The sequence below is a fragment of the Ursus arctos genome, unplaced genomic scaffold, assembly GCF_023065955.2.
Source record: "Ursus arctos isolate Adak ecotype North America unplaced genomic scaffold, UrsArc2.0 scaffold_13, whole genome shotgun sequence".
NCBI classification, from domain to species: domain Eukaryota; kingdom Metazoa; phylum Chordata; class Mammalia; order Carnivora; family Ursidae; genus Ursus; species Ursus arctos.
In genome coordinates, this window is record NW_026622797.1 from 11,750,758 (window position 1) to 11,772,329 (window position 21,572).

At 41.8% G+C, this 21,572-nt stretch overlaps 1 protein-coding gene across 1 annotated transcript in view; it reads left to right on the forward strand.

Annotated features, from left to right (window-relative positions):
- Positions 1-962: 962 nt before the first annotated feature.
- Positions 963-21,572, forward strand: part of NOX3 (NADPH oxidase 3) — a 56,393-nt gene continuing 35,783 nt past the window's right edge. The window contains exons 1-7 of the mRNA XM_026505117.2: positions 963-1,007; positions 1,639-1,734; positions 1,841-1,951; positions 2,946-3,030; positions 11,229-11,374; positions 13,904-14,085; positions 17,308-17,437. Of these exons, the coding sequence (XP_026360902.2) occupies positions 963-1,007; positions 1,639-1,734; positions 1,841-1,951; positions 2,946-3,030; positions 11,229-11,374; positions 13,904-14,085; positions 17,308-17,437 (795 nt within the window). The remainder of the gene's footprint in view (positions 1,008-1,638; positions 1,735-1,840; positions 1,952-2,945; positions 3,031-11,228; positions 11,375-13,903; positions 14,086-17,307; positions 17,438-21,572) is intronic.

The window sequence follows — 21,572 nt, forward strand, 5'->3', positions numbered from 1 at the left end:
AATTAATGTTCCTACCAGGTTTTAAAATTTTTCAAATTCTTGCAAGACAACTAAACGGATTCACCGCATAAAGACACAGAACCTTAGGCAATTGTTTCAATGATTCAAATATCCTCCTATTTTCATCTTAATTGCCTGAAACTTTTAAATGAAATACTTGGGCCAGGACTAACCAGAAAATTGCTTCCTTAGAACAACTTTGTCTACCAAAGTAGTCATACTTATCATACGGAACACAATACCATAGAATGGCCAGGCTCGTGCACACCCCCATGGAATCACTAAATATAAAAGGATATTCTCATCTATGTCATGGGTGCACCAAGTGGAATTAGGAGGGAAAACAGCATTTATTCCATCAATCCCACAAATATCGTCTACTTCATACTTTAGACTCATACTCAAATATCTTTTTCTTTTTTCTTTACCATCCTCTGAAAAACTGTTTAATTCATGTTTATTTACCACCATTCTATATCTTCTATAAAGGAATTTTTTTTAAAGGGGGGGAGGAAGTAAAGAAGCAGGGAAAATAAAGTAGAAAAAGTTCAAGTGAAGTGTTTTGCTGTATCCAAGTTTCGGCAATGAGGTTATTTCTCAAATTTACATAAAGACTTATTATCATCTTGACTGCAATCATGTAGAAAATGAATGGGGTATAAAGTACATGAGGATAATTTAATAAAACGAGCTTTCTTTTCTTATGAAATCTTTGAAGAAGAGAATCATTAGACAGAGACTTGCCTTGTATTCACCCAGGTCATGAGGCATGTCAGCCCGCTGACGTGCCTTTGGCAAGAAGTCCTTAATTAGAAATTCCTCGAGAGCTGCTCCCAGTAGGTGCTTCCTAAGACAAAAAGACAAAATAATTTAGCAGGGAAGCCCTTACTAAGGATACAGCATCCGGGCTCAGGTGAATGAAAGAAATCATTTGCTGACAGCAAAAGAGCAAAGCTGTCACAATGGGGTGCTGGATTTTGAATGAGAGTCTCTCCATCATATTAGTAGTAAGTATCATTTTTGTTATTCAAGTTTAAATATATATATTAAACAGTCTTTGATTTTTAAGATAATTTGTATAGGAATGCTAAATAGCTTGAAGTATTACTTTGGTAAAAGACTAAAACTTGTTAGAAAACATTCAGTAGGTATATTTAATTTACCCTTACAGAATCATGTAAAGTTGTTTTTCGATTGAGTTCATTTTTAATTATTTTTAAAGTCAAGTAGTTTGTTTTTGCATAATGTATGAATGTTTCTCTAAATCAAATGGAGTCTTTGAATTAGACTATGAAATTGGAAATTTTCTAGAGTACTTTCTGAGTTGTTTTTAAAGATTTCCTCCTTTTGCCATCATTGATTTAAAACACTAGAGCGATGTTGATTAGGAAGGTTTTGTACTTTTCATTAAATTCCTTAAAGTATACCTATATGTGTTTAAAATCTTTTTTATAAAGTTAACGATTTATTAACATTGTAATCACTGTTAAAAACTAATCTATCAGAAATAAGTATAGAGTAAGTCTGATTAATATTGAGAAGCTCTTCATTTCACTTTAAAAGAAGAACCCCAAGTGATTTTGAACAGAAGAAAAGATTGAAGATAGTATTGATTGGTCTCTTTTCATTCAACACTAGCTCTCATGGCTGGGAGTGAATTTATATCTGTTTATCGACACATTCTGTTGGTATGAAGAGGAAGAGTCTTTCCTTTACACGCGAGTTATTCTGGGTGTAAGTAGAGTTGGTGATTACACATTATCATTTCGGAAAACATTCTATTTTCCCCAGCTTCCTCACTCTCACGGCATCTCTCTCCCGTGTCTTTATATATGGACAGTCAACGCTGGCTTGGGCGCGAGCGTCTGCAGTGTGCCTGAATTTTAACTGCATGCTAATTCTGTTACCAATCAGTCGAAACCTTATTTCATTCGTGAGAGGGACAAGTACCGTAAGTACTATAATATTTGAAATAATTCCAGTTGTTATAATGTCCTAATATAAGTGCCATGGAAGACAAAGATGTACTTTACTGTGAAATTCCTAATAATCCTGTCTGAATTGAAGTTTGCTTCTTTGTAAGAGAGAACACAGTGGCTACAACTAAAAGTCAGAAATCAGTACATCTGGTGTGACTTTTGCCCTTGCTGCTCTCTCCCTGCATGACATTGGAGTCATTGCTCAGCCTTTCCCGGATGCGTTTGCTCTGTCGGAAAAACATGGCTGATAAAATTGACCTGACTCGCAAAGATGGAAGTATTATAACAGTTTGAACTGTTACCATTTCTAATTGGAAGGAGACAAATAACCAGTTGAGCGAAATGCCACTAAGGACACATCTTTCCGAGCTCTCAGCCCAGGAATGCACAATCACGGCGCACAGATTTCACTATGTAGACTTTAACCCCTACCAGACAGAACGGGACATTTCCGAATTATATTGACTTCACTGTGTTGGGTACTGTGTTTCCTGCTGTACAGAATAATGAGAACGTCAATAACCCTAACTAGATGAAATAATTTATTATACAATCATCATAATTTTATGATTGTTTAGATGTAGATGAATACAGTGCCTTTTTTGTGTTATAAGGAATATTTTAGGGACTACTTAAAGCATATCCATGAGAATGACCGTTTCCATCTTCATTTCCTAAACCAGTTGAGGCATGGATATTAGCAGGTTTATTCTAGAATTTGGATTTATAGTCAGGGAACTATACTACCTCATTCACTTTTATTGAGTTGAAATTTCAGCAAAGCCAGTAATCACCATTTGGTTTTGCCTCTTGGACTAATTAATGGCCACTAATATCTGTGCCCCATCGCTCCACCTTCAGGACTCTAGATAGAGGCAGAGCCTGAGTCCTGCTCTCTCAGCTCTCGGGATGCGGTCATCGCTGTGATTTTTCCCCAAACAAGACTTTTATTTTCTGTTACTCCAGTGCTGCAGAGGACCGTGGAGAAGGCAATTAGACAAAAATCTCAAATTCCACAAACTGGTCGCCTATGGGATAGCTGTTAACGCAAGTAAGTGCTTCTTATTCATCACCCAGTGCAATTTTACAAAACCTAATGTTTAACTTGATAGTTCTGTTTTAGTTCCCCTTCTGCCAAAGGCTCACCCTTAAGTAAATCTTTGTCTCCATTTGACCGCATAAACCTTATGTAAATGGATTTTTAAATTTCTAAGTTAGACTCATGCAGTCTTCCCTACCAAGCCTCCAGTTTGTCAGGGAAAAGTGTATGAAGCTCCATTGTCATTTGTGAATAATTAAGCTTGTTGAGAAGACAACTATAAATATCTACTTGCAAAATGAATACTGTGCTATTCGATATAATTCACATTGGAAATAAAACTGACCTATACTCAAAATCTCATTCACAGTCATAGGAAAATGGTAGCATAGGCAGTAAAAGAAAAAAGAAAAGGAAGATCAGGTGAACAGGTGTCTGAATCGTGTTGAGCTAGTGGATATAAAAGGACCTTGAAAAGATATGAAGCTTTAGAGCATATAAAGTATTATTGTTATTTCTTGAATAAGAAGACAAGAGAATTCAAGAGAATATAATAAAAATTAGCATCCATGGCCAAGGTTAAACTGATGAGGAAGGAAAGAAGCTGAGCAATAACCACCCCGTTTGTTGTTTTGTTGGACAACAAATACACGGAAATGAAAGGCTATCTGCACAATAAAGAGTTATGGTTCAGGACTGTTTCCCTCAAACTAATTTAACTATAAAATGTTTTCCTCATTTGTTTTTATCCTCTCATGCATAAAAAAACAGCAGAGTAAAAAGAACACTCAAAACAAATGTGGATTTAATTAAGCAACGAGACATGACAGACAGTGCCCAAGTGCCAATTAACACAACTTCGGGTGTGCAGGGAGACGTGGGGAGATTTCCCCATTGATTGTCCTCATTGCCAGATTAAACCAACCCAGGAAATGTTTGCAAAAGGTCTTCGTAGTTTGTTAAGAAATAAGGGTAAAAAGACATCATATCGTAGAGAAAACCAGCCAAGGGATGAAGGGCAAAGAACAAGCTAATGCATCTTTATGTCCAAGGCCAACTTAGGGCTGAGTCCACAGAGGTGCCAAAAACCTTTGATGTATGAGTTGAACGCATGAAGGAATGAAGACTTAGGGAAGCAGATTTCAGCTCAGATATGGAAGTCTTCCAGAACTTCAAAATTATCTAAAATTGGAAGGAGGATCCCTGAGAATACAGGGTTCCTGGTGGTAGGTGGTGTCAGAGTGGAGTCCAGACTGCTCCTTGGAAGGCTCTTCAGAGAAGGAATTCAAGGATTCTCTAGGTTTCCTTTAAAATCTTAAGAGTCTTTAATTCCTGCATTTAAAGAACAGATAAAATACGGTAACATGGCAGGGAGGATATTATCACTATGCAATAGGTTTAAGGCAGAACTATACTCTAAGAGAAAGAGAGAAGGAACCAAAAAACACACAGCATCAAAACACATCAGAAAAGGAAGCAAAAAAAAAATAAAGGAAAACATGTTATGCAATAATTTTGTCCTTAAACCTTTGGGTATGTGTATTTCTTTCTGTGTAATCATATATCAATAGGAGAAATGCATCAGTGACTTGTATTGAGTGTCCCCTATGTGCGAGATACCCTAAGAGACGCTATATCCTGAAAGTAGTGTAGGCAGTACTGTTTTCAGAATGACAGCAGTTGACTAGAACCAGGAGACCAAATTATTTTATTCCCCTGCTTCTGATTGGTACTGTGATGTCAGATAAGTGGTTTTTTTTTTTTTTTTTTTTACGCCTTTTCCCCTATGGAATTAAAAGAACAAGAATACAATCTACCCATCTCTAGGTGTGCAGACTAGTTGTCAGGATGTCTCTTGGAAACCACAGACTACAAGGTCATCCACTTGCCACTATTGCTAAGAGAATCACCTCTAAGTTTAGCATGGCTGGTGGTCTCTGTTCAGTGAACGCTGCCCCCTCCTCCGCTCTTATTTCTCTCCGTACCCCCTTTCTCCTTCCCCTGGCAATGCCCAGCCACTGAGTCCCTGAGTAGTCTGTGTCTTTGCTCCTGTTATCCCCTTTGGGTTAAATGCTCTTCCTCTCCTTCCTCAGTGGATAAGACATTGCCATATCCATGAGTCCTTGCCTGGCCTGCCTCCCCCTGACCCCCCAGGTCTGGGCTGTCAGCCTAGCGGCCTCGGCCTCAGTCACACCTCCTACTGCAGAGCAAAATTTCTCCGGACTCCGATCACTTCAGGGGCTGAGATGTGCCTTACCTGGCTTGGCTTTCCCGGCCCCGGCACGTAACAGGTGCTCAACAAATTTGGTCAAACCTGAGGATGAGCAGGAAGTCAGCCCCCTGGCAAAAGGGATTGGGGGAATTTGTGGAAAGGTACAAGATGGTGCAGGAGTTGTTCAGAGACGCCAGCAGCAGCTGGCGGAGGCGGGTGGGGGGGGGTGGTTAGGAAACAAAGGGTGTGGGCAGGGAAGAGATTCAAAATGATGCTGGTCGTCCAAGATAAATTCACATTGTTGTAACAAGAGGAAGCAGGATGCTCTTTCTCCCTCCTTCCCTCACAAATCCCTGTAGAGAATCAAATATCCCCTCGGGGGGCCTCTTCAGCTGAACCCTCACTGCTCTACAGGGCTCCCCAACATCCCTGGGCTCCCCCTCACAGGGTCAGACTGCTTCTGAAAGCAAAGCCCTCGTCCCCCACCACCATGGCAACCAGCAGCACCGGCTGTTTCCATTCCCGGCAGAGGCAGGAGGGTGGGGAGAGAGCTCTCCGCTTCTCCCAAACCCTGACATAGCAATTATTACATTTCACACTAACTAAGAAATGCGGCTGGCAACTGCGCTTTTAGAAGAAAAAAATGCTAAGCCCTGGTTTCATAGATATCTCTTTGCTTTTCACATTTTGTCCTTCTGGTGTATTCTCTTGGGAGCCGCTGAAAATGTCTCCGTGCTTATTTTATTAGCATCGCCCATTATGCTGCTTTTCAAATAGCCGACTGGCTTAATAGAGGTGTGGAACCTTGGGAGAAGGGCATCCACATCGAAGTTTGCGTGCCAGCCCCTAATTTCTCATCTGTTCCTCTGTAAGTTGAACTGCAGGCTTTAATTGGTCAAATCATTAAAGGATGTAATTAGAGCCTGGTGGAAGTAGGCTGGGGAGGAGGGGCGAGACAAACAATGGTATCTATAATCAAGGGCATCACCGAAAACGCAGTGACAGGAACTCTTCTTCTGGCTTCCTGCCTTCCCGCTTGCCTGCCTATGATAAGAGCTGCTGGAGCATTCTTCAACCACTCATAAATCATTTTCAGGGACCTATAACCCCCGTGGTATAAAAATCCCTGTTTCACAGCCCCTTCGTTCTTATGAATGTGGATCTTTCTGGACTCTGTGGTCCACAGTGGACCTTAAAGACCCTCCAACTGAATAGTAGTACCGTGAGCCGGAGCTTCCTTCAAAGGGGGCCGTGAATAGGGACCCAGGCAGCTTACATCTGCTCGGCTCCAGGGGTGTAACAATAACCCATGCCCAGCTCCTGATGCGCTGCTCAGATTAGTTTACAAACCTCAATAAACAAAAGAGGTTGACAGGAACGAGCTCAGAAGAAGGGTACGGAATAGAAAGACTTGGAGACCCCAAGGAAGAGAACAGCCCCAGAGGCCCAAGTTCTTCAGGACCAGATCCCTAAAGAATTCCTACTAATCCAGTTAGGATTAAGGAGGCTGTCTCGCCTGTCCAGTCCAGCAAAATTGAATGTGATTTACAAATGAGTGGCGTGCACAGGGTGCCGTAGTCAACGTGCATTTCTGCAGAAATCAGACCGCAAACTTAAAAGTTTGGGGGACAGCCTTTGGCTGTAGATACACAGCCAGGATTTGTCCCTGGGTCCTTATTTCTGAAGGCTGCTTAATTAGGAGGTGACTAACTCCAAAATGACTGTTATCACTGACAGGCAGGCAGAAAGATAGCAAGAACTGACCGCCCTTCCAAGATTCTCCCTCAATTACTCTTCCTTTGATCTCCCGAAAAATAAAAAGAAGGAAAGAAAGAAGGAAAAGAAACTTTCTCAGGGCAACTGGCTCTAATTGTAGCCTTTATGATTTTTTTGTTCACTCTTCAATAAAAGCTCCTTATTTGAACTCAGAAGTTCACACACCAATTAAATGTGCATTGTGGTTTGTCCAAGACTGCTGCTCTCTTTTAACTGCAAAAGTACTTTGGTGAGAAAATAGGATTGTGGAAAGACCCAGTTATAGCAACTTTTAGCCTGGTGTTTGGGTAGATTCTGGAAATGTGTATCTCGGGCTCTTCCGTGGGCTGGGCAGAAAGTCCTCAGGGGCGTCGGGAAGAACGCACCTGCGTAACTGATGGCGTGGGATTTGCCACAAAACTCAAAAAGCCCGTTTAAGCCAGTGTTGCTTTTGACAACATTGAAACATGCGTTCCGTGTTTGCATCACCTTCCCATTGGACTACAGATCCCTTTGGATGATAAATGTCCCCAGTTAACTTCGACAGAGATGCAGGAGCCAGACAGCTGGAGGGGGGCCAAGATATCACCTAGTTTCATTCAGCCCACCCATTTTACAGATAAGAAAGTGGGCTGAAAGGAATGAAGTAACTGAGAGATATCCTTCTCAGTGTCCTTCTGGCTACATTCTAATAACAGCTCTAGTAGCATGATAGGACTCTGATGAGTAAGAGAGAAGAAAGTCAAACCATATCACTGTTTGATCACATACTTGAAGAAAGTGGCACTGTCAACATAGATAGCATGGCTATTCATAGCCAAATAACTGAAGCGGGGCGCCTGGCTGGCTCCGTCGGTTGAGCTTCTGACTCTTGGTTTTGGCTCAGCTCATGCTCTCATGGGTCATGAGATCGAGCCCCATGTCTGGCTCTCTGCTCAGCAGGGAGTCAGCTTGAGATTCTCTCTCCATCTGCTTCTCTCTCTCTCTATCTATCAACTAAATAAATAAATCTTTAAAAATAATAAAAAAATAACTGAAGTGTGTAAATGGAAGAACAGAACACATAATGTCTGAAAAACAGCAAAATCAGTATCTCCCTGGGAATCGATCAAGTCCCAGCAGCCGTGGAGTTGGTGGGTGGGATACCTTTAGTTCAAAGCCAAGATCACAATGAAATTAGAGTCAGACCTCAGAGGCAATGAAACATTTAGACAAACCAAATGGCACAAGTAGTTTTCCTTCTGAGAATTCCTGAGATAAATAAGATATGCTACTTGTTATCTTCTACCTATAAAAAAAGAAAACAAAATGGAGGCCTTTTGAGCAAAGGAGCATTTCATACATGAATTTTAAAGTACATGGGGGAAAAAAAAAGAAAGCTGGAAAGAGTAGTTTTCAACATATTCCCACAGGAGCCACCTCGTAAAAAGCATCTTGGGTTTTCTTACACTACTTCATTAGTTTCTTCAGCTCTATTATGGGAGACCTGGCAATAAGAATAAATAAATAGTTCAATATCTTTGCTCATTCAATAAATGTACTTAAATCTAGCTTAACAGTGTCAAATTCTCATGTGGAAATCAATCTAATAGAAAATAGATTGTGATCAACAACTCCTTACACAGGAGGAGAATGCTATGGAATGCAGAATATAAAAGACAGGGAATCTATCCTGTACTTCCTTTCTGGCTGTCACAGGTGGATTATGGAATTGGAAATGTTGTCGCTTAATTTGGCTTGAAGTTCAGTATCTACTTCTGTAAAATGGGAATAACTCTGCTCTGTCTGGTGTGCTTTAGTCCATGGAGGAGAACTGAGGAGAGCCAGAGGCAGAGGGGCAAGGGTAAAGGGCAGAGAGTAAAAGGAGAGTCCTGCAACGAGGACCCCAAAGGTTGCAATTGGTCTTAGGAGCTATTTATCAAGTGAGCCATTCTAAAGCCACAGGAAAAAATTGGTTTTCAGTAAAGTATAACAATTATCAATCAGTGAAAAGAAGCAATATAACTTAAAGGTCAAAAATGGGGCTCTGGATTCAGGCAAACAGAGTTTATCCCACCTTTGCCATTAATGGACTACAAGCACTAGAACTTTTTGAATACTCGTCTGTCAAATGGCAATAAGACTAATACTGAGGATTAAGTGAGATAATATGCCCAAAGCATTTATAATGGTGTTTGGAGTATAGTAAGTATTCAATATCTGTTACCTATGAGAAATATGACCTGATTTTTTTTAAAAAAACTTTAAGATAGTTATCAGAAAACAGCAATTAGGAATACTGCTGAAAATGTCTGTGTTCAATTTAGCAAATAGTTTCCATTTTATATATAGCATATTGGAAGAGATAGCTACTAGACAAACTTTTCTAGCTTTGTAGATGCTGAGACTAAACAAGACAGCCCCTTCCTAGACATGGCCACATTTACTGACAAATAGAACGTAAGGAAGAAATACAATGACTTTTTGGTGCTCCTCGCACCATACCCATAAGGAGACGGTCAACACCATGGACTCAGAAATATCATCGTGCTTTGCCTTCTCAGGTGAACTTCAACCAAAAGCATATTCGAATTGATTTCTAACTTGAAGTCTGCATGAAATGTGCAAAAAAAAAAAAAAAATGTATCAGCAGGGAAAACACTACTCCAACAAGGTTGCATCTACAGATAACCTCCTGACCCTTTCTCTCTTTCTGTAAGCTCACTGTCACTCAGCAAATTCTTATTAAATACCTACTGGTAGTAAGCAATGTGCCAAGTGTTGAGGTTACAAGATGAATAAGTCTTGAGGCATGAGAGTCCATCGGGCAGCATAGATGTAAATAAATGCTCATAACAATAACGTCTGGGAAATGTTTTAATTAAATCATTGCTCTATCATTGGCATCACTGGTGCCTGTGGAATTGAAGGACACTTGATAGAAAACAACTTTTGAGTTGGGTCTTAAAGCATGAGAACAACTTTGCAGGGCGGAAAAGGGAATGGCTCTGATCAGAAACTCAGGGGACAGAGAGTAAAGCTAAATAATGGTATTTCTAAATAAATCTGCCGTCAGGACCACAGGGACCAAAATGCCACCAATAGTCTCAGAAGTTGCTGCTGTTCCTTTTTCCTTCACTCCCCACACCTCAACCCACAATGTGCAGCCATGGAGAATTCCAGAACTTGCCTACAACGTGTAGAGACTGTATAATAGTAGTAGCCACTGCTGCTTTTCATGGTGGGGGTCGGGGGGAGGTATCAACTGCGAAGTTATTTACACCCTGGGTAATGAATTCTCATTTCACACTTGAATCTGATCCCAGTGGCTGGTATCAACGGGTCACCCGATAGGGCTTTCATTTGCAGGAAAAGCATCAGGAGGCGGTGCTTGTCTGGATGTTGTGACTGCTGGTTTCCCCACAGATTTAACGAGACAGGAAAGAGTGGCATTGGGCACAGGCTCCTCGGGCTAAATTATGCTGTGTTCCTGAGCTTGTCTCTTCATTTAGAAATTAGACAATACCAACTCTCAGAATTAGAAAGCTGAGTTTTCGTCTTAAGAATATACGGAGAGGATTAGGTCTATAAATACTAACTTATTTCGATCCTCTAGGAATAACACATGCAAAGATATTGTGTATGTGTGTATGTGTAGGAGTGACTATACATATACACTGAAATATATAAAGGAAGAATAGAAAATATAATGTCTGAAAGAAAACAAAAACTCTTCCCTGGCATCTATCATAAGTGTCCTATGCACAGATGTCCATGTATATGATACACAGTACTCTAGAATAATGCCCTGTGACTACTTGGAAAGCATATTACATAAGATATAAAATTGGGAATCTATATACATATATATAAAACAGAATGTGTTCTATGTATTCTCTATATATATGTGTGTGTGTGTGTGTGTGTGTGTGTGTGTGTGTGTGTATGTATATATATATGTTGTGATAGCCTAATACCTATTCCACTTGCAGAATGAGCATATGTTTATAATTAAACTACGGAAAAATTGAGATTTCCTTTATTTCTTCATATAATTAAAATGGATGGGGTGAATCACAGCGTACCTTTAGAACTATTCAATCCACTCCATTCAAGACACTATGAAAGATGCACAAGGAAATCGCTGTTTGGAGAGCACAAAAACCAGAACAGAGAAACTTGACCATAGAGGCATTGTGTTTCTGAGTAGCACAAAGGAAGGAATCCACATGGCGCATGTCTGATGTCACCTCCTCCGCCGTAGCCATCCACGTCGTCGCCCATTTCTGGAACCTACAGCGCTACCACTGGAGCCAGTCAGCCCACGCAGAGGGACTTCCGGCTGCGCTTTCCAAACTTGGCAACGCCCCAAATGAGAGCTACCTCAACCCCATCCGGACCTTCCACACAGTGAGTCCTTGCATGCTACCTGGTTTCTCATCTGAGAAGTCCTTCCCTTTCCCATTGCTTTATCAGGAGCGCTGTGTTTCAAAAGCTATTAATAAACGAGCTGGAGAGACGTTTCTGCCAAATGTTAACATCAATTTCACCCTTTTTTAAAAAAAGCTATTTTTCATAAATCTTGCTAAGAGGTTATGAGCAAGAAGAAAAACTGATGCCACTTAATTAGTTTATAGCAAAACATAATAAATATACCTAAACAAGAAATGCAGTAACCCGTTAAAACCCTGATATTTTAAATTTTAAAGCAGCTTATGATTAGATTTTTTGTTGTTGTTGATGCTGGAATCATAAAGAATGTGAAGTGCCATCTACATCCAGAGATTATAAATTGGATGTCTTCATTTTCAACTTGCAAATTGTTTTTGGATCTCTTCTCCCGTGTCATATTTTGGCACACATGTGCCTGACTGATTTGCCAAATCAGATACTGGGCAGAGTAGCTAATTTCATAATCAGACCTGCATGGCTAGTGACATCATTAATGCTAATTACCTGTGTGCACCGAGCGGCAGCACATGCGGGAAACAAAAAGAAAACCAACCATGTAGCTCCAGAAATCCACCTGCAGAGATTAAGACATTCCTCTCTCATCGTCCACCTCCCACCCCTTTTGTCCTGGTTGATCAAAATACTGGCTCATGTACTACTCCACTGGAATAGGCATCCAGTATTTTGACCAGGCTAAAAAAAATGGTATTGCTCAAGAGGAATCCAAGCCACGGAAATGTCTCGGCCACGCTGTGAGCCACCTCTTCCGTGACTCTTGCCTATGCAGCCTTATTTGAAGAAGCAAAATTCAGAGTCTCTTGGGGAAATTCTTCCATGGCATGTCCCTAATTATCCTAGGATGATAATTAGGCCAGTATCAGGCCATGAATGAAGTAGAGCTACATTTTCTCAGCAGACAACAATCAGAAGCACAAGCTTCAAAAGTCAAGACCACAGATGCCATAAGCCTGTGGGAAGGCCTTCGGGGTCGCTCGTTTGAGCCACAGTATTTATCCTGGCACCTACTGGGCTTAACTCTTTTCCCCACTAAGGTTCTGGAAAACTCGTTGTTACAGACAACCAAGAATAAGGCTCAATATTTTGAAAAGACCATACAGTGAATAGTATTTATTGTAAGTACTTTGAAAGCAATTTAACAAGATAATTAAGTTACTCCCAACATAGTTTTCTCAAAATTTTAGAAGCAATACACTATGTAAGTGCTGATTAAGTTCAAGAAACCCTCTACTTTAGGGCATTTGGAGAAAGATCGATAATACAAATTGGTACATTTGGAGAAAGTATCCATAACATGAAGCGTACATTATAGAGTATTTTTAAAGAGATGCAGTGGGGTTATTTTAGAGGATACATGGCTGCTCAAACCAGTCTATAAAAATATGTTGCAAGAAAAGGGAAGTGGGGATTTGCTTTAATAAGCAGAGAAGGATGGTTTGAAATTAGCACATCCTGTGATACGAATGGATTTCTAAAATGCCTGAGTACACTTGCAAAAAAATATATTTTAAATGTTTTAGACATACCCCTTTCAATTTTATTTCAACTATTTGCTCTATGAAGAAAAAAAATAAACAAGAAGTCCCTGTCCAAATTACCTTGAGATCTCAAAGCACCCCAAATTCATGAGATTTTCCTGACAAAAGATACAGTGTGAGTTTATTGAGCTCACGGTCGCCTCAATGATAGTAACACAACGTATGAATACTAATGACTTGGCAAGAGTATAGAAAACTCACAGTAAATACAAAGTGCCTTGCGATTCATATTCTAAAAGGCTCTTTAACCATCCCTTGCACTCACAGGTCGGAATGCACAGGTCTTTTGGCAGTGTCTACCAGATAAGAATAGCTGTATCTTTATTGATCACCTAGGATTTACAAAGCCTTATTCCAAGCCTCCTGAGGTGGCATGAAAGAAATGCAAGTCATGGTCCTTCCAATTAAAAAGCAAGAGCAAGGAATAACTACCAGGAGAACAGAATGTGCAGCTGCTTTATTAGAAATGTCCCTGAGGGATCTCTCCAAAAAAAGTGTTTATTAATGTTAACATGCAATTAAGCATGGCAATCCACATTTTTATTTCATTGTTATTTTATTTTATTTAAATCCAAACTTGAGACTTGGATTTATTTTGCAATGTTTTATCTTAAAATGCATTTTCATATATTGTCTTCATTTCAATTCAACGTAATAACTTTGACAGGAAGGTTGCTTTATACTGATGGAAAACATGTCAATGATTCAATGGCGTTTGATGAAATTGGAGCAAAGCAAACATCTGCCATCAAATGGGGCAAAGGATGGACAAGGAAGGTCCCTTCTTGAGTCATATGGGGACCCCCTTTTGAGGTTAATATGCTCCTGATGAGAACATTCTGAATTACCCCCTGCTTGGACTCTCAAGTATTGACCCTAAAATGGAAAAGTAGAACTAAGGTATCAATGTCATGGTGCTTGCTTTGTTTAGAACACCGTCACCGAATTGCTAAAGACAATCGCAGGTGTTACCGGCTTGATCATCGCTCTGGCTTTGATCTTGATCATGACCTCTTCCACCGAGTTCATCAGACAGGTCTCCTATGAGCTGTTCTGGTACACCCACCATGTGTTCGTCATCTTCTTTATCAGTCTGGCTATCCATGGGGCCGGGTAAGTCCATAGTGTGTTCGGAGTGTAGGAATTTATGTGTGTGAACCCCGAAATCATCTTAGAAAGCCCTTCGGATGGAGGAACATGATGGGCAACACAAAAGGACACATAGAATGTATGGAAAAGAACATTCACTGGGGCAAACGCCTTTTTTTAGTAACTGAAAATAAGCAACATAGATGGTGAAGTAATGTCTTTTTCTTGCTAACTCTGTAGGGGAGTCTTGACATGTTTATAAGATGCAGAAATTTTAAAGAATGCTGGAAAACAATAGAGCTGTCTTTCGTTCAGAACATATTTCTGCAATCCAAATTATGTGGGATTAGTCAGGATATATACTTTGGACACCCAGATGTCATTTGTGCTTAACCCAAACCACCCACTGGGAAACCCGGTGTGGGGGAGGGAACAGTGTGCCAGATGGCAGTCAGACCTAGACTCTGCCATGAGTCATCAGGGTGGCCATGAGCAAGTCCTTTAAATTCTCTGGAGCTCAGTTTCCCCATCTGACTTCTAGGATTCCTTCTTGCCCAAACATCCCGTACAACGCCATTCTGGCATTCAACACCTGCCCGACACTATTAATCTCTGCATTAGGAACCTAGAGTGGCGGCTCAGATACAATGTCTTCAGATCTTTAAATTGTCTCAAATGACTCTGGACCAACTAACCAGTTGATGTCTAGTCACTAGTTTGTCCCACATTAATTATTTCATAAACTGATGCCTTTTTCTCCATCTCACGATTTTTAGAGCACATTCGTGTGCATGACTCAACAACAGTGCTGTCCAATAAAAAGGGTGATGTTATCCCTATTTCGTAAGGAGGAAACAGGTCCAGGGGGTTAAGTGATTCATTCCAGGTCCCAGGACAAATAAATGCCGGAGTCAGATGTAGGGCGCCCATCTTCAGACAAGCCAGGCTTTTCTGGTAACAAGGCCTGCAGAACAGCTCCTTACTGGCTCCCAAGAACCATGCCTCCACACCTGCAGGAACGAGCACCAGCACATCCCCTCTCTTGCAGCTTTTTCTCCCACCATGGCAGCTGCTGAGCCTGGAGGGGGCTCTGCTTCCGCCCTGACTCAGAAGAGTCCGGCCACAGGCCACAGAGACTGCGGGGCCTGGCCAGGTACACAGGACAGGGTACGGCTCACGCCGGGCCGTAGGGCAGCTCTGCGTGACTTGCCCTCCTGCGCCCTTCCTCCCCACACTAACGGCTCCCTCCAGCTCAGCCCTCCGCTTCCTGAAGGAGGTCATTTCTGCTGCTGCCACGGCCCAGGCCCGAGAGCTCCCCACCATCCACCAACTCATTTGACCTGCAGACATCGTAGAAGGAAGCATTGCCCTCCACCCAGGGCATATTTTACCCGAAAAAACTGCCAGTCCCCTATCCTTAGAATCCTAGTCAATCAATGTTCCTATTTATGCTGCTGCCTGGCTAACGGCTTTCTAGTCTTTAAAATGGGCAGCTGACTCTTCTGATGCTTCATCCCTCACGCTGACTCTGTATTTCGGGGAACAGGACAGATAGTCCCAAAGTGCTCCACCCCAAAGACTGCCAGTCCTCCCTTTCTCTGTTTATTCTTCTCCTGATGCTGGGGCATTAACCCCTGTGGCATTTTTGAGAGGCTCTTCCTAATCCACATGGGTCTAGAACTCCTCATCACAAAAATCGTGCACGCGTCCCCCCGGATCCTGCCTCCCTGCATTCACTCGAGAGGATTTCAATGGGCCAGTGTTGCGTTGGAGATATTTTTTAATATCCAAATAACATTTCATAAGATGAAATATTTTAGTCATTTTAACTTAGTTGAAAGGCTTATTTTGGGATAAGGGCTTCATTTAATCTTCTCAGCTTGAAGTATTCCACAGCTACTGTTTACAGCAAAAAGTAATTTGCAAATTCTATACAAAATGCCAAGGAAAGGAGGATTATTGGAATGTGTTAAAGCCCACTAATCTTTCTATTATGGGATAGCGTAGATGAAGACATAACATTTTTTTAATTTTTAAAAAGATACTGCCTTTGCGAAATGTTCTGAGGTTTAGATAATATAGAGAATGTTCCCTAGAGCTTGAGAATGATGGTGTTAAAATCTGCAGAATCTCTTCCTCTGGTTCCTCTCTGGTCCTCACCCTCCCCATGTCTAGGCATCAGTTGCTCATGGAGATTCACAGATAGTTGTGCTCACCCAACTCAAGGGGGGGGGGGTTGGATGCCTTCCACAACACAGACCGGAACAGGGGCCAAAATGTCCGTTCTCCAAGCCGAGGTCCGAGGTCCCCAGGGGCACTGCCGCTCCCCTGTCCGGTGCCCAACGAGGCAAAGGGGGACATGTTATTCCACAGGCTACCCAGGACGTGAGCCCATGTGACGCTCAGGTTTCTCAGTCTGCGAGTGCCACGTTTCTCAAAAATAAGCCAATATATTTTATTCACAAACACCTAGGAACTGAGCAACTCCCGGATTACATGACCTCAATTCTTAGGCTTCGCAGCCCGGTGCACCAGTGGGTAAACCGAGGAACTTATACTGGAGCTACTTGTCAAAGTCAGTCAGCACTGTTTTTGTGGCAAATATAACCTAGCAGGATTACAGGACTCTTGATCCAGTGCTCCATTCACGAAGGCAGGCTTCCTTTTCTCCCTCAAATTCATCAGGTAGTCCTCAAGACATGCTTCCCATGACCTATTTTGACCCTGTCAAACACTAGGCCTGCTAGTGGTCGCTGGGAAAAAAATATCATTATTCAGGGCACTTCTTCTGACTCCTTCATTTGAAAACTTCTAGGTGCTCAGAAACAAACCAAAAAGGGTAGAAGTTAAATAAATCTGTGAAAGACCCAAATAGTACAAAGTTAGCCAATTAGCCCGAATCAGCAATCAGGACGAGATGTAACCTAATTAAATTCAACAGTCTACAAAAGGATGTGTTCAAACAATTTCCCTTCATTATGAATTCTCTAATAGACACACTTTCAATTTCACACAGGATACCGCAGAGGGGCCCTTCTTTTCTGGGATCTTCAAAGTTACTTGAAGCTTCTTAAATTCCTATTTTTAAAGGTGCTGAGAGAAATGAATGACAGCCCGAGTTTCAAGACAGTTGAAGTGTTATTCCAGAGCCCACTGTGGAATGTATATCTGTGGTATTACCAGACTGCACAAAATCAATTTTAAATGTTTAGGTTTTGTTTTGTTTTGTCTTGTTTTAATGGCAAGTCGGATTGTTCGAGGCCAAACTCCCGAGAGTCAACGGCTGCACAACGTCACCTTCTGTAGAGAACACTATGCTCAATGGCAGCAGGTGGCCCAGTGCCCCAGGCCTCAATTTTCTGGCAAGGAGCCTTCGGTAAGAGTGAACCCAAGAGCTGTTATAAAGATAGCTGTCTCTGTAGTTCAAAGAGCTAGAGCTTCATATGCTTGAGAAAAAGAACAGCCCATATCACCACTAGACAAAGCCAACTCTTTATTAAGTGTGCTAATGGAGAAATCTAGTTATGGATCATTTTAAAAGAGGTTTACTGCCAAAAGTATTCTATCCATTTTGAAAAGTGCTCTTGCACTCACGTTTAAACGTGGATGTCTGTCATGGCGGAAGGCCCAGCCCCGCAAGCGCTGTCATGGTGGAAGGCCCAGCCCCGCAAGCCATGTCTCTGGCTTGCCACCTCGGCTCAGCAGGCTCAGCTCGCCGTCCCTCCGCAGAACTGCCTTCTCCATTCTGGGAATTAATAGCACCACTTCTCCAACGAACGTTAAGCAACAACCAAAGGAGAACTATGCCCTCTTTATTAAGCTTGCCTTCTTGCTTTCTGCAACTTTGGGGATCCAAAAAATGGCGGTATTAAATGCATTTCCTTCCTGTTCTAATTAAGCTCCCATGACTGAAATAATGATGGTAGACAAAAGGGGACCTCATTCATTAGAGTCGATGATAAGGTCCACAAGATCTCAAAAGTAAGATTTCCTGGGCATGCTGTCATCATTACAGGTTGTGGCATAGGTAAATAGAAATAATGACCCTATTTGGTCTCCTCGGGTTTCTTCGAGCAATGCAAACCGTGGGGCAGCTGGGTGTTACATAAAAGCCAATCAATGAAGCCAGCAGATTAAAACTAGAAGGAAACAGTGCCCCAAAATATGTGTCATTAAAAATGGGAGAATAGTGCGTAAATAGTGGGGGATTCGGGAAATGAAGTCATCAAACTTATGAAGACTCTAAGGATGGACTTTTTCTAAAATCCTCGAATATATTAAAGTAAGCACTGGATTTTAAAAGTGAAAACTGCTAGCAGGAATGTTTAAAACTGAGAGAACTGTAATAGATGTGCCCATTAGACTGTGGTTCTTTTAATGGTCAGTATAGATTGTCTCTGTCTTAAACTCAACTATCGGTAGCCACAACCCAGCCTGCATATTAATGAGAAACACGAATGCCTCTCTAAAATCTTCAGCTACAGCGCCTCCATAAAAATAAAAAAATAAAAAAAATCAATACTCTCCCACACCTCATGAATACAGACCAGAGCCCGCTCGGCAGCGGATGCTGACATTAATTATTATTAAAAGGGGGAAACTTACCCATCTCTCTGTTAACCCTCCCCTGCTACACCTCCTTGCACACCCAAACTCATGTTGTCACTCTTCTCATTATTTTTAATGGATCTTGATTCAAAGCATGTGTGGGCTGTGCAATTACTGCTTGGCTGAAGGTACAATATTCTCTCTGATGTCTTATAGACACTGAATCCAGAAGGCATCCCAAGGACAAGGAAGGGCTCCTGCGCTTCACGGCACCACATCTACCCGTCTCTTCCTCTTGGCCTCTCCTAACTGCCTTTTCACAGTACTTTCATCGGTAGAACATTCATCAGTTCACCTTCAGTGGTGCACTGCCACCCATGTTAGGAGGGAGAGTGCTTTTTTGAACATCACCACGGAGACACCGCACTGATCGAGGGAACCAATTATACTATCAGTCCCCTTCGGTCTCTGACTCACAGACACATACAAGGCTCCAGGGTCTAGAGCTGCTCATGGAACCTGTTCTCAAAAGAAACCTGGTCTTTCTTAGCCAAAGAAGCACCTTAATTTACTTAACTACAGCATCAACATGTGACAATAATAATAATAAGGCTAATGCTTTTTAAATTATTAGAGTATGATGTCAACAGTAGAGGAGGAAGCTTTAACTGAGGTCAAGTCAGCACAGCAAACTTTTTCTAAACAGCTGTTGTGGGCTTGGAGTTGCACTAGACGCGGTATGCAGAGACATGGTTCCTTCCCCTGGAAACCTTATTGTCTAGAAAAAGGGGCCATTTATAAACACACATGTAAAATAAAACCAGAGCCAGCATGTTCTTATTTTCCGGTAGGAATGAAAAACCAGGAGTGAAAGTGGAAGAAACAAGTTTCATTATTGCAGCTTTTAAATCAATGTAGCTTTATTTCCATCATAAAATATTCACTGTACCATGACTTTTTGAGTATTTTTGGAGAAGAAAAAATAAAGCAAAGAAGCCATAGCATATTTTAGCATTAAAGAAATTTAGATACTAAATAGCCTTGCCCCTTTACGTAGTAGATGGAGAACTTAGGGCCCAAGTTTTAGTCTCTTCCCTGTGGTCACACAGGGCATTCCCAGGAAAGCCACACCAAGCAGCCAGCGTTTCAACTCTGCGGCCAAGAACTTTCATCTCTACTCTCTTCAACATTCACTCTGAAACTCCAGCCTTCTCCGATTCCTCACTTTGTCAGCTCTCTGCTGCTCTCCCTGAAAACATACCCTTGACACTGTATTTATCTCTGTGAATAAAGCTAAAACATTTAAGAGCCTGGAGGAAAGTCAACCAATAATTTTCTCCCAACTCTCGCATTTTACAAAACAGATTTGAACATAAAAGGCCCAAGATTTGCTGCAAGGCATAGGTGGACGGATGGTAACCCTGAGACCACAAACCAGGTCTTCTGGTTTACAGGTGTTCTGGTATCACATCACACGTGCCCTTCCTGCTCTGGGGCCTGGCCTCCTTCTGTCTTTACTCACACTTGTCTATCCCAGCCTTTGCCACACGAGAACCTAATATTTACCTCTGGCCACTCTTGTCCCTCACTCCCTAACTTCCAGGGGCTCCGGGAGTATCACAGTATGCCCAAACTGGGCTTTCTCCTCCTGGAGCAATTTCTATACTAGAGTAGAGATACAGCCGAGGATTCATAGCTTACATTCTCCTTCCCGACTAACTGTACAAGGAAAAATATCCATTCCATTTCATCAGTGGGGGAGAATCAGAGACCGTGACTGATTCGACACCACCAAAATGAAGGGTGTGATGCCTAAAACTCTCTAAAATGGGCGTGGAAGATTATTTGTAAAAGTACATAGAGACTATATGAGTGTTCTCGCAAATCTCTATCTAAGCTCACATAGAAAGAATTGCATTCTTTCTGTCCTTTCTGTGAATATCCAAACCAATTCTCAAAACACTTTGTGGTTCATTCAAGCATAAGAGACCAAAGGATTCATTCCCTTGGTCCAACCCCATCCTTCATGTCTACCCCTTCCTATCTTCTCCCTTCCTCTGCTCACCATACCGCCTCCCCCACAGCATAGGTGGACAAAAGGCTTTGTTCTCTCTGCCATTCTGAACACGTTGCTGAACCCCACTGAGGCAGAAAAGAATACGTGGGTCAAATTGCTTTGTGTTGCCTGCATAAATCGAGCCTTTATCAGGCGAAAAGAGGCTCCCAGGGAAAAAGCGAGGAGGGTCGATGTAGGTGAGCAGAAGTGCCATGCACACAGACCCGGCAGTAAACAAAAGAGAAATACACAAGAAAGATAACAGAAGCAAAAGTAACACTGAAGAGCTTGTGACCCATCAACAGACCAGACCAAACAGGACAATGGGTAAGAGTAACAAGCAACAAAGATGGTGAGTCAGCCAGAAAGGGTTTAGTGCACATGAGTTCAAAAGGATGAGACATCTTTCCTGCTCCTGGAAGGTCGAGGTGCATTTAGAATCCTAAGCAGAGAATATAGGGAAATTATGAAAGGCTTGAGTTCCAGTCCTGGCTCCCCGGGATCGAGTTCTGTCTCCCTACACCACTCGACCTGTTCCCGCAAAGTCAGGTTTTTTCTTTTTTAAATAAAGAATTAGATGAGATTTCAAAGAACCCTAAACATCCTAAAATTCAATGAATGACTGGGTCTCTAATGTTTCATAAAACAAGGGTCAGTAGCAATGTCAGCACAGGACAGAAAGAAGCACGATTACGTGGTAAATGCATGGGCCAGTCAGTCAGACGCCTCTGCAGTCATGTTTTTCTGGTGCCCCTAGTTACCTTTGTGTCCCAGACAATGTGTTCCATCTTGCTGAGCCTCAGTTTCCTGTTCTGTAAAACGAAGAGAATACCATATGCCTCATAGGGTTGTTTGGTATCAGACCTAGTATAAGTCTTCAAACATTTTACGTTCCCAGTCCTTCCCA